General features: G+C 40.0%; 1 protein-coding gene across 2 annotated transcripts in view; it reads right to left on the bottom strand.

The window, feature by feature from the left end:
- Positions 1 to 8,667: 8,667 nt before the first annotated feature.
- The window catches only part of DET1 (DET1 partner of COP1 E3 ubiquitin ligase), a 64,555-nt gene continuing 59,120 nt past the window's right edge, over positions 8,668 to 14,102 (bottom strand). For both annotated transcript variants that reach the window (XM_040414171.1, XM_040414172.1), the window contains exon 5: positions 8,668 to 9,013. In XM_040414171.1, coding sequence (XP_040270105.1) covers positions 8,824 to 9,013 — 190 coding nt within the window. In that variant the 3' untranslated portion in view covers positions 8,668 to 8,823. The remainder of the gene's footprint in view (positions 9,014 to 14,102) is intronic.

Raw genomic sequence — 14,102 nt, 5'->3', positions numbered from 1 at the left:
TGATAAACAGCTATACTTTATACCCACACTACAATACAGGGACCATCTGCTTTCCAAATGCACAAAATCATTATCAGGCTTATGTATATTTATTGCTCAATTGCTTATTGAAACCTTCAATTCTGCCTTCATTTGCCACTAGACCATGACCAACTGAATTATCACATGTAAAAATGTGGTTAACTTATTTTTCATATACATTATAAATTCTGTATGCAGTTTCACATATTGTTAGGCCAGGCTCACACTACGTTGGGACATGACATCATTGTAATTGCTGGGAGGTCCCTAGATTTAGGGTATGGCCACACGTGCCGTAAATGCTACAGATTCTCCCCAGTGGAATTTCCTGTGGAAAACCTGCATTTAGTGTATGAACATAGTGGATGAGATTTAGGAAATTTTGGGTACTGTAGAAAAAAAACTTGGCAATCTGACTTGCTCTGCGGTTTTACAAATTGCAACATGTCTATTTATGCTGCGGTGTTTACCTGTGGCTTTAACCACTTAAGGACCACAGGTTTATACACCCCTAGTGACCAGGCCCTTTTTTACAAATCGGCACTCCACAACTTTAGCGGTTTATTGCTCGGTCATGCAACTTACCACCCAAATGAATTTTACCTCCTTTTCTTCTCACTAATAGAGCTTTCATTTGGTGGTATTTCATTGCTGCTGACATTTTTACTTTTGTTGTTATTAATCGAAATAACCCCATTTTGGAAAGAAGACACCCCAAGGTATTCCGTGAGTGGCATGGCGAGTTCCTAAATTTTTTTATTTTTTGTCACAAGTTAGCGGAAAATGATGATTTTTTTTTTTCTTACAAAGTCTCATATTCCACTAACTTGTGACAAAAAATAAAAACTTCCATGAACTCACTATGCCCATCATGAAATACCTGGGGGTGTCTTCTTTCCAAAATGGGGTCACTTGTGGGGTAGTTATACTGCCCTGGCATTTTAGGGGCCCAAATGCGTGAGAAGTAGTTTGAAATCAAAATCTGTAAAAAATGGCGGGTGAAATCCGAAAGGTGCTCTTTGGAATGTGGGCCCCTTTGCCCACCTAGGCTGCAAAAAAGTGTCACACATCTGGTATTGCCGTACTCAGGAGAAGTTGGGCAATGTGTTTAGGGGTGTCATTTTACATATACCCATGCTGGGTGAGATAAATATCTCGGTCAAATGCCAACTTTGTATAAAAAAAAAATGGGAAAAGTTGTCTTTTGCCAAGATATTTCTCTCACCCAGCATGGGTATATGTAAAATGACACCCCAAAACACATTGCCCAACTTCTCCTGAGTACGGCGATACCATATGTGTGACACTTTTTTGCAGCCTAGATGAGCAAAGGGGCCCACATTCCTTTTATGAGGGCATTTTTAGACATTTGGATCCCAGACTTCTTCTCACGCTTTAGGGCCCCTAAAATGCCAGGGCAGTATAAATACCCCACATGTGACCCCATTTTGGAAAGAAGACACCCCAAGGTATTCAATGAGGGGCATGGCAAGTTCATCGAAATATTTTTTTTTTGGCACAAGTGGAAATTGATTTTTTAATTTTTTTTTCTTACAAAGTCTCCCTTTCCGCTAACTTGGGACAAAAATTTCAATCTTTCATGGACTCAATATGCCCCTCACGGAATACCTTGGGGTGTCTTCTTTCCGAAATGGGGTCACATGTGGGGTATTTATACTGCCCTGGCATTTTAGGGGCCCTAAAGCGTGAGAAGAAGTCTGGAATATAAATGTCTAAAAAAATTTACGCATTTGGATTCTGTGAGGGGTATGGTGAGTTCATGTGAGATTTTATTTTTTGACACAAGAAAAAAAAAATAAAAAAATTCCCGCTAACTTGGGCCAAAAAAATGTCTGAATGGAGCCTTACAGGGGGGAGATCAATGACAGGGGGGTGATCAGGGAGTCGTTCCATTCAGACGTCCGTATGTGTTTTGCGGATCCGATCCATGTATCCGTAAAAAACATACGGATGTCTGAATGGAGCCTTACAGGGGGGGGGGGTGATCAATGACAGGGGGGTGATCAGGGAGTCTATATGGGGTGATCACCCCCCTATAAGGCTCCATTCAGATGTCAGTATGTATTTTGCGGATCCGATCCATGTATCCGTGGATCCGTAAAAAACATACGGACGTCTGAATGGAGCCTTACAGGGGGGTGATCAATGACAGGGGGGTGATCAGGGAGTCTATATGGGGTGATCAGGGGTTAATAAGTGACAGGGGGGGGGGGTGTAGTGTGGTGGTGTTTGGTGCTACTTATTACTGAGCTGCCTGTGTCCTCTGGTGGTCGATCCAAGCAAAAGGGACCACTAGAGGACCAGGTAGCAGGTATATTAGACGCTGTTATCCTGTGTGCGCGCGTTCACAGGAAATCTCGGCTCACGCGAGATGACGCCAATCGGCGTTAGTGTGACCTGGGAGCGCCGCAGCAATGACGCCTTTCGGCGTTAGTGTGACGGGAGGTGGTTAAAGGGAACCTGTCACAGGGATTTTGTGTATAGAGCTGAGGACATGGGTTGCTAGATGTCCATTAGCATATCCGCAATATCCAGTCCCCATAGCTCTGTGTGCTTTTATTGTGTAAAACCAATTTGATACATATGCAAATTAACCTGAGATGAGTCCTGTCCCTGAGAGGAGTCCAGCGTGAAGGAGCCCAGCACCGCCCTGTATCCTTAGAATTTCCTCCTTGTTACACCGATGTCAGAAAGCTAGAGCGCCATAATCTCGCAATGCGCGAGTTAGCGCAGGGAAGGAACACTATAACGACACTGCACATGCGCTAGCTCGCACATCGCAAGATTATGGCGCTCTAGCTTTCTGACGTCGGGGAGCAAGGAGGAGATTCTGAGGAAGCGAGGCATTTTTTTGTCACACCACAGTAACCAGTTACTGAATTTTCATGATGAAAATTGCACAGCGTTATAAGGATTTATAATACTATGTCCCTGCCAGACCTTGGATCTACTGAATTGCACTGACAGCATTATGTCAGAACCATTCAGTAGATTTAAGGAACGGAGGTCAGAACGAGAAATCACCCTCCCACATGCAGTGTTTTTTGCAGAGTGAATTAGCTTTGCTGAGACTGACCTAAGGTCCTTTTATAACAAGTCCATCAGTGGTTTTTGCGTTCATTTACATTACAGTTATCACAGATTGTTAATTTCTCCCTTCTTACAGAGTTACTTTAGTGTCGGAAGAACATCGTGAATACATGAAGGAATGTGCTGCCAACAAATGATAATTTATATGCTTGCATGAAAGATCATTGCACTGTGTAAACAGGCCTTAAAGGGATTTTTACAAAATACAAAGATATACTCCTATGCATGCCCCAACTGGTAACGGTCCTGAGGAAGAGGGCTCTGAGCCCTTGAAACGCGTTGACAAAGAAATAAAAGTTACGCTCTTCACTAGGGATTAACCGAATTGATTTGCATAAAACTTCGTTCTAATACTGTATGGAGCAGGAGCTCTGTACAGTATTAGAAAGTATTGGTCCGATGAGCCAAAGTTATATATATACACACTTTATGGATATAATGTATTTGTTTATAATGACTTTTTACTTTGTTTTATTCACATTAGTTGCCTGTATCCATCAGTCTCCTCTCTCAGCTGGCTGACAGGAGAGTGAAGGACGACGACACTGGGCAGCACCAGACATTTCTTTTGAAATACATTTTATAGCGATTGGCTATCGTAGTGATCACATGCCCAGAAACAGACTATTGTGTCAGTTATCACTGGGCAGATGCTGTGGAAGATGCTGGCATTGAGATTGTACTGACAAGCCTGTGCAGGGGAATGCTCGGCTGATTAGAAGTAGTAGGACCTAGGAGCAGCCTCATAGTATCTACTCCAAGGGGTACGTGCTGCTGTGGTGTGATTCTAAGGAGTTAAAGAAGCAATGTGATTGGTTGCTACGGGTAACTCCCCTTTTCCTTTACAGCAATTTGGATAAAATTGTATCAGTTTCTTTCATTCAAAAAAGGAATTGATAAAACATATTGTTTATTCGACAATGAGAATCAGATCATCAGCCTCCAATATGTAAAAAAAAAAAAAAAAAAAATCCTTTATTTAAATTAAAACATAAATATTTTACCATCTGTACACACGAATACAAAAAGCTGTACATAGGTATAATTCATCATTACCTTGTAAAATATAGTCATCTGAATACATTAAAAGTACCACCTTTGGCATTTGAAATTCTACAATCTTAAACATTTTGCCTCCTCCCTAGCAGAGAAAATAGCCTTAAAAACAGAAAAGCATAAAATGCATAAAGACAAAATGATCAAGCTAGAAAACATTATCTTTATAGGCTTACATGAAAATGCCTCTTTTAAATAAAATATATGTGTTTAGCTTTATCACGCCCACACAGAGATTTCACCTTCAGAAGACAAAGGCTTGTTGAATAGAGACAGAGTCCCCGTTAAACCTCGAGGTTGAAAGGTCTGACATAAAGTGAGGATCTTTAGAGGAGAGTCTTTACAGAAAATGGATTTCTCCTTAGTACTAAATATATTTGTCATTTAAAGATATTTGGTTTTACAGCACTCTTCAACACAAAAGGGTACAAGGTTTTCCCACATTATGCTTTACAGGTTTTGTCTGAGTTTTACTTCATTTTGAAGGCTTTCAATAGTACTGTAAAGGGAAAAATACAAAAGCGCGTTAGAGGGATCATAATTGAATTACTATTGTGCCATCTTTGGAAAGGTCCTTGGAATCAGCAAAGAGTATAGCCAGCCTAAAACACTTATCATATTGAGTTCCAAATGTAATACAAAGCACCTCCATACCACTAAAGCCATGGAAGTACAGATAATTCTGCAGCCAGCATATGACAATGAATGGCTGGAATATCTATCAGACAGATCTGTAGACCCATAATTGCGGAGAAGGGAAAGCATGAATTGTGCCACATTGGTTTTGAATTCATTTTTACATGGAAAATTGTTCCAATCCTAGCAAAAAATAAAAAAATCTTACATATTAGCAGCTAAACAGCAGAGTGACTATAATCTTCTTGAGTCTTCGGTCCATGCAGTTGGCATTCTGTACAGTATAGGTACTCCAAAGTGTCTGCATAGTAGGAAAATAAAAAGAACCTGAGGATAATTCTGATTGTCTGCTGCCTATGCTTTTTATCCAGTTGCTTTGAAGACATTACTCAATCTATAATCTTTTACCACTGGGAAACATATGTTTTTAATCTTCGCTAACCACTAACCAAATAAGTGCCCCGATGTTAAATGGAAAGGGGTTACCTTTCTTGACATGTCTTTTAGCATAAATTGTATTTCTTATTAAATAATTCTGGAACATCTTTTCTTACAACTCTGTGTTGTGCCAATCCTTTGTTATTCCTCCTAAGGCTTTCATCCATGTGCTTTCTGTATCTTTTATGGATAGCACAGTGACTCATTCACACATGCATACACCAGTGGTTTTTGGCATGGAAATATGGACACGACATTGAGGGTGAGGTGTCCCGAAAAACTGTAGTGACACTTCGCTTTGACAAGGGGACTGGTAACCCCTAGTGGTCAATTTATTCATATATTTCTAGGAAGAATATTAGAGGGCCTGCACAGATTATTGCTAAACTATTATTTCATCAGGAATATGATTATATACTAAGACCCCATTTTCACAAGTGTATTTTTGGTCAATATCCGAAACACATTTTTTGCGGCTGGGATGCGGACCTATTAATTTCAATATTGCCGCAAAAAATACTGACAGCACGGCATCTGTATATCTGCAAAGATACATGTCCTATTCTTTTCCATTTTGCCGACAAGAACAGGCATTGTTACAATGGGGCCTGAGAAAAGCGAGAAACACAAAAAACAGAAATAGGCTGTGTGAATGCCCCCTAAAACAAGCATTCCAGGACTGGTAAAATAATATTATGTAAAGCATAGATCACCATCCACAAGACACTGAAGATCCTCCCATTCAGTAAGTTATGGCGCATACCAAGAGGATAAATGGATGTTCAGGAGTTCAATTTGGACATCCGATTTTAACCTAACACTCTGAACAAAACTGATACACTGTTGTGAATAGAAGAAGGCCTAAGAAGGAACACATGAAACGAGGAGTGTTTTTGGAATCTTTGTACGATGTACCACCCCTGAGGTCCTGACCTAGGAATAAACACAGTTTATCAGTATTGTCTGTGGTGTTCCACTAATGCCACACTTAAAATATATAAACATCTAGAGGAAACTGCATATTTCTATAGAAGAGGACTGAACTGGTTTCAGTGCCCATCATAGTCTGATTAGGGGAAAATGCAAGCAAAAAAATGCCTGCTACTTTAAAGGGGACTATAGAGGAGACAGACGCGGTCATAAACTAGACCTGGTTATCAAACAGCATATCCAAATTCTTTAAAAAGTAAAACAAATACGTTTTTGATCAATTGTTGTGAATTTAATCCATGATCCTTTGTCTAAAGAGTATAGGACCAATATAGATATATAAAAGTCTCACACGTGAAAAGTATAAAATATAGGTGTTTTGTAGCTTAAAGCCAAATATGGCACAGATGGCTTTATATCTTATTTAACATCCAAATTATTGCAATACTAACTACACATTTTCATACATGAAAAATACTATACATGGAATGTTAATATTTTGATACTGATGGACTACCTTCAGGATAAGCCATCACTATCAGATCAGCAGGGGCCTGGCAGCCCACACCAATCAGCTGTTACCTGGCAGCTGCATTGAAGAGAATGGGAACACTGCTGCAGCTATCATCTACATCCACTACACAATGCTACAAGAAAACAGCTGATCATAGGGGTGCTGGTTGTCAGACTCTCATTAATCTGATATTGATGGCCTCTCCTAAGGACTTGCCATCGCTATTAATGTCCTGTGCAACCTCTTTAAGGGGCTTCCTATAAAACATCATTTATAAACTATCCACATAATAGGAGATAAAAGTACGATCGTTGATGGTCTGAAAATTACCACATTTTAAACAGTCAAGAAGGAGGTGCAGTGTAAGAAATTTGCGGCTCTTCTACCTAGATTTCCCAATCAACCCATCCTGCTTTATTGACAAGGCAAGGAATTCCTCACCACAATGCCACCGTACCAGATGGTAACAGAGAGAAGGAGGAAACAGTGGGTAGATATGCAGTCTGGATAGCTGTATTGTAGGCACAAATGGCACCTATTGCTTACCATAAATTCATGAAATGGGAAATCAATTCAAAATGAGCATCTTATAGTTTAGATAAATGTAACAAGGTCAAATTGGTTAAGTCTGATCCCAGAACACCACAGGTTTCCGGACAGAAAAGAAATACACAAAAAGAAAACACAAAAATGAGAAAGGAGACATCCAGTCAAAATAATCTTAAAGGGGTTTTCTGAGATGTTAATACTGAAGACCCATCCTCTGGATAGGTCATCAGTATCTGATCGGTGGGGGTTCAACACCTGGGACCCCCCGCCAATCAGCTGTTTAAGAAGGCACAGCGCTTGCAGTAGCGCAGTGGCCTTCGAGCTGCTCTCCCTATGCCGAGTGATGACATGTTCACGGCTCACATAGTTTAGGCGCAGCTAAGCCCCTTAGAAGTGAACGGGGCTGAGCTGTGATACCACACTCAGCCGCTATAAAATGTACAGCGCTGTGCTTGGTAAGCATGAAGAAGACCGCGGCACTCACAGAAGCGCTAGTGCCTTCTCAAACAGCTGATCGTGGAGGTCCCAGGTGTCAGGCCCCCACAATCAGATACTGATGATAGGTCATCAGTTGTAAAATCTTGGAAAACCCATTTAAATGTGATGGACACATGAGAAACTCATAGGTAAAGTCTGTAAACTATGATTAGTCTACCACTGCTGGATGAAAGTGCTCTATAGAATACTCAAAACCCCATTAGCATTGCATATACTGTAAATAGTTAAAATACTTTTAGTGATTATCTGACAACATTCTAAGCAAACTGCCATTTACTTAAAATGTTGTCAGATTGTCAGTAACAAATCTCTGAGCAGTTCCAGCAGGGTTTGGAGTGCTGTAGGGAGCCCTTTCATCAATAGTAATCATACTAGACTTTATAGTAGATATCACATTTAAGATTATTTTGAGCGGGTTTCCCCTTCCTAATGTGTATATAGTGTATTCCTCAAGTGACAAATGCACTTCAAGTGTAGAATGTGCTAAACTAGAAACGGCACTCAGCCAGGTAGAGCAGCTATGCCTTATCCCCATGAATGGAGCTGAGCTGTAGTACCAGGCACTGCCAAATGGACAGACACTGTTTAGTGACTGGGTAGACACTGAAGGAGCACAACGCAGCCCTTTCATTCTGCTGTCTACACCCCGGGAAACCCAACACCCATGCATTGACGGCCTATCCTAAGGACTGGCCATATTCCCAGAACACCCCTACAAGTAAAAGAATGACTGAATATAAAAATACATATTTCAATTAGCCACACATTGGAAGATAACACAGGATCAAAGCTTTTCCCATTTCTGGTACCATAAGTGTCAGATTATAACGTCACGTAATCTTAGAGGTAGATATCATCCTAATTGTGGTGGATTGCAAAACACAAAGTAAAAAGTTGAAAACTTTGCACCAACGTTGAACATATTAGTGTGGTGTATTTTCACCGCACCTGTATTTTATTCATAATTTGCACTGTAAGCTTTTGAGGATAACATTCTGAATTGGGTTCTAGTATAAAAAAATTTAAAAGTGGACGGGATTAAGGCAACAGGTTACATCTCTGAATTCCTTCTACGTACAGATGTGTCTCATGTGAAAGTTCACCACATATTCTGCATTAGTCCTCTGCACAGAAATTGCAAATGGTTCAAATGGATGAAACGTGAAAGCCACAAGCCTGCGCACGTTGTGGTTGATAGGTCGCCCAAGAAGGCCAGCCTGGATTTTAAACTTTAAAAGTCCTGAATCTCTTGCATAGAACCTAAAAAGAAAGAAGCAAAAGAATTCAAGACAAATTAACGTTTCCACTCTGAGTACAATGTAACAAAATTTAAAAGGCATTTTCCCAAGACAACAACACTTATCCCATAGGTCGGACAATAAGCATCTAATTGCTTAGGGTCCAAACGTTTGGACCTTCACTGATCACAAAAATGCTGGTCCAGGCGTCCCCTATGTGAATGGAACAGTGGCGTGCATGTGTGATCACCGCTGCATTCACTTCTATGCACTATTTCATGCACATAGAAGAATCCGGGACCCCTGTTTTCCGCCCCACGATCACTTATCCACTATACTGTGTATAAGGGATAAGTGTTTTTTTTTGTGGGAAAACCTCTTTATTGTAAAAAGGCATAATTCACAAAGGTTAAATTTACTGATACATATCTTCTATTAGTGCAACAAAAACTTATCTAGTAATCAGAATCATCATAAAAATTATGTTTTATTGAATCAATGGTGCAAGTTCTGAAATGACTTATGGGTTTTCACCTGGAGACTGACTTATAGGGAATACTCCTTCAACTATGTATGCCGCCTTATGGAAAGTCTTCACGGGAAAATGTCTCTCTTCCAAAAGGAATTAAACTGTTTCTAGTGCCACCTATAGGTGACTATCTTACAGGATAGCCACCTACAGAGGCACCAGGGGCGAAAATGAGACTTTCAGGCTTCAGCAGTAACCTAGACAGAGGCCGATGCAGATGTGTCTCCCTAAGTTTTTGTGAGAGGAGGCCACTTGTCCCTGATCCTTGCACAGCAGGGGAAAGATCCAGGCATTGAAGGCACATCCTGTGGATTTGCTACAAATGCTTAAGATGAGGATACGGAGGATGTTCACGAGACAGACAAAATGATGCATACTGTCACATAAATTAGATTGGTGCTCTGACAAAATAGCTTTGTTAGAGATGAACAGCAAAATTACTGGGCGAGCAGAAAAGGGCATTAATAGAGTAGTGATTGCTCTGGACAACTGGCAGAAATTGAAGACAACGAAAATGATGCAATGCCTTCTGGAAAAAGGTATTATTAAAGACCTCCTATTGTCTATGTAGGTTACAAGTACAGCGCTAGAAGATAGGTGTGGTCTTGAAAAATAATAAAAATGACAATCTGGGATGACAGAATTGAACATATAAATTTAGTGAGGTACTTTTAAGCAGACAACCATCATAGTCTTTTACTAGTACAGGCAGATTCTTAGGAGCAATGGATATTACTCCGAAATTGCATTTTTATGACTTGTATGTCCATTGTTCAACAGGCTACAAAACATTACAGAATGTGGTTTATCATAAAAAAAAAAAAAAATACCTCCATGAAATATAGATTTCTAGATTAGGTTTCAAATGACTGATCTTGTATGATGGACACTAAGATCACTGAATACACTTGAGCCTTCGAAACATTACAAAATGTTGTACTATAAAAGGTATAGAAAATCTCCGGAAAAAGATGTACTTCTAGCTGAAAAATGGATTGATGATGGTTTCGTATGGTAAGGAAAAGTTACATGACGCCAAACCTGTGGTGGAAGCATTCATACCTCTATTCAGTCATCATACTACATTGTACTCATTTCATCTTTTTCCCTATGTGCACCGCAGCATTTGAGCAGATGGGCAAGGCTTGGCAAGAAGTAGGTTTCTGTGAAGCTGAGAGAGGCAGGCGTGAAGTGTAGCCTATTCACCATAAGTACCATAAAAGCAAAAGGTTTCCATGGCAACCAGCATTTTCTTGTATTCATGAGAAGACAATGGAGGGTGAAGGAGCCATACAGGAGTGACAGGGGTGTTTTGGTGTATTGCTACAGCTGTAAAAATGGATTACATTCCTTTTTTCTCTTGTTGCCTTCTGTGCGATGGCTTAATAGAATATTCTGATAATTAGGAAGACACATTGGGTATGAAAGGACAGCACAATAGTAAGGAAGCCATAGTCTGGATAGGTTTCCTTTACAGTGAGCTCACTCTCCAATAAGAATAGAAATTTCTTTTTTGGCAGAGAAACAAGTCCTCGTTGTACAGATGCTTCTTATTTTCTGGACCGAACAGAGTAAATCTTTACTAAAAAGACAGCAACACTGGAAACAATTGTATTTGTTCAAGAATAGTAGATAAGACTCTAAAATTGAACATTCATGCTTCTAACAGACTCCAATATGGGTCAAAACATGCTTACAGATGAACGGTCTTTCAATCTATCCTTATATAGGGTGCTCGCAAATAATCTCTAAATGATGATGGTCGATTTAAAAAACAGCTAATATAATTACAAAAAAATTGTTTAAAATTTCAGTTGTAAATAGTGAAATTCACATGTTCATAGTAAAAAGGCTTTGTAGATATTTGTATTAAATATTCTTCTTGTCAAAATGACAGAACTGGACAGACCCCTTTATAAGTCAATGCGGCGCGTGGGGAACTGGTGGAACCCGACCCATAACAAAATTGGCGTTGCGTGGTCCTTCAGTTATGACACAAGACAATTCTGGACACAGCTTAAACATTATCTGCACCGCAAATATATAAATCTTAGTTTATGAACACATTTACCAGTTCCAAGGCACAAGCATCTTTATAACTTTGGCACATTTTAACCATGCAAACTGTCATAAAAATTAATTTACTTTGTGCACATTATGAATTTGTGCTTAAAATATGTGATATTTTCACTTTGTTCACTACCACTTTAATCAGTAGGGTCAACCAGGCAGAATGCCTGGTTTAATGGGTTGATCCCATTAATAGGTGCTCTTTAATATGTTTACTATGTTTAATATGTTTACTGGAAATCTTTTGTACTTCCTCCTGGCAACCTTCCTTTTGGCACGTGCAGTAAATGAAGGTTAGTGAATTAAAAAACTAAACAAAAAAATAACATTCGAGAACAGACAGTGGGTACGGGCCCACTGTACCAACTAACCAGTTTTGGCTTTGGGCTATCCCCAAGGGTGTTATACTGGCAGTCCCCTGGTTTTCATGCTTTAGCTCCAATACAAGTATATACAGTAGGGTGTTTCATTTTGTAAGACTTTGCTTATGCCCCGAGTCTCAGTGATGTATAAGATATATATGCCAAATTTCAAGAAGATTGGATAATATTTAGCGGTTGCACACTTGTGTGTTAATTACTTTTAGGAATATTCAACTGTTTAGTGAAGGACAATTTTAAGTGCATATATTGCCTTTGCCATCCACCTTGCTTGATGCAGAGCCCCTGGGATCCTGAAACTGAAGTAGTTTTTAGACCAACCTCCTAGATACAGGAGTGAGAGTAGTAATAAAAGTGATCAATGTGTGCAACCCCTAAATATTATCCAATCTTCTTGAAATTTGGTATATAAATCTTTTACATCACTGAGACTCGGGGTGTAAGCAAAGTCATCTGAAAATCATCTTTGGAAAAATGAAACACCCTAATATACAGTCTTCACTGCAGGGTGGCTATGAGGCTGATACCTCTTGGGATAGTCCCGATGTAGTTGGCAGCTGACCCACAGGGATCAGAGACACCAGACCAAAGCAACGAGTCGTCGGACAATATTCATAGTTAAGAAACAGAGTAGGTCAGTGATGGCTAACCTCAGGCACTCCAGCTGTGGTGAAACTACGACTCCCAGCATGCTCCATTCATTTCTATGGAGTTCAGAGAACAGCCAAGCAGGTGTACATCTTAGGAGTTGTAGTTTCACCACAGCTGGAGTGCCGGAGGTGAGCCATCCCAGGAGTAGGTGGAATTTGTGCATAACAGAGAGACTAGTCCAAGGTCAGGGCAGGCGGAAATGGATCAATACGAGAGACAGGCAAAGGTCAAGACATGTAGCAGAGAATCTGAGTCAGTAACACAGACGGGTATGGTACACAAGCAGATGCTCAGAAGAGCACGCCTTCCCTGGGGACAAACTAAGAAACCTAAAGCTCAGGCACCCTCCCCCTGGGGACGATGCCTTTAATATCCAGGGACAGCCTGGAGAAGAATGCTCCGTGTCTCTGCTGTCCAGAACGGGGCTTGGCTCTCTTTCACGCAGTGGATTACCCGCACGGGATCCGCTTGTGCGATAGAGCCCTAAGGGAGAAAATAAGAAGAGTCATGGAGAGTTGAAACATAGAAGTGGGGGCGAGGAAGTTTAAAACCTCCCATATCTTAATCCATTTTATCTGTTTCTTTGCTTATATAGAATATTTTCATAGTTTTTAACCCTATTAACCAAGTTTATCCATGTGTTCAGATTTGGAGCATTTCGTGAGAACCAGGCTCGAGCTTTCAAAAATCTCGCCAAGAAGAGTATTTTATTCAAAAGAATCTTTTTATATTTATGGCAATTTACCTTAGAAAAATCACTCAATATCCAACATTCAACCATAAATGGAATTGAGAGTCTCAATTTATGAGTAACAAAGTTGTTAATCACAGTCCAGTATTCTTTTAGTTCTGGGCAAGACCAAAGCTTATGTAAGTGATCAGCCCCAGATAAGTCACACCGTGGACACTTAGAACTCTCTCTTAACCCACATTTAACCCCTTGTAATATGCTTAACTTGTATGCAATTCTGCCTCTCAGGGCAGAATCTTTCTTGACTTCAGGATGACTTTACTGGGCCAAATCATTTCAAGTGCAGGTAATATCAGACAAAAAATCCTTTTTAAAATTCAGTAAATTTTTTCTTTACCATATCTTGATGTTAGGCATTTCACAACTTTTCGAAAAGGACATCCAAACAGAAGAAAAGTTATGGCACTCACGAGTGTAAAAATAAACTTCTTTATTGTGGTATGGTCACAAAGTGTGGGAGCATGTGAAACGACCATGGGCTGGATCCTCCACATCCTATGACCATGCCACAATAAAGAGGTTTATTTGCACATTGGTGATTGCCACTGCTTTTCTTCTGTTTGGATTACATGTGAGACTTGAACTACTGTTGAGCACCATCGTTAGTGGTAGCAGAAAAAGGCAGTTACCAGAGCTGAAGTGGACTGAAGTGAGAGTGTCTATGAGCCCAGCAGTGTCAGCTTTCTATTATATAGCTTTTTGAAAATGAGTTGCTCACATGGTTTCTCAT

Source organism: Bufo bufo, chromosome 1, assembly GCF_905171765.1.
Source record: "Bufo bufo chromosome 1, aBufBuf1.1, whole genome shotgun sequence".
NCBI classification, from domain to species: domain Eukaryota; kingdom Metazoa; phylum Chordata; class Amphibia; order Anura; family Bufonidae; genus Bufo; species Bufo bufo.
Note: the sequence above shows the minus strand (reverse complement) of the source record. Positions and strands in the feature narration are given on the sequence as shown.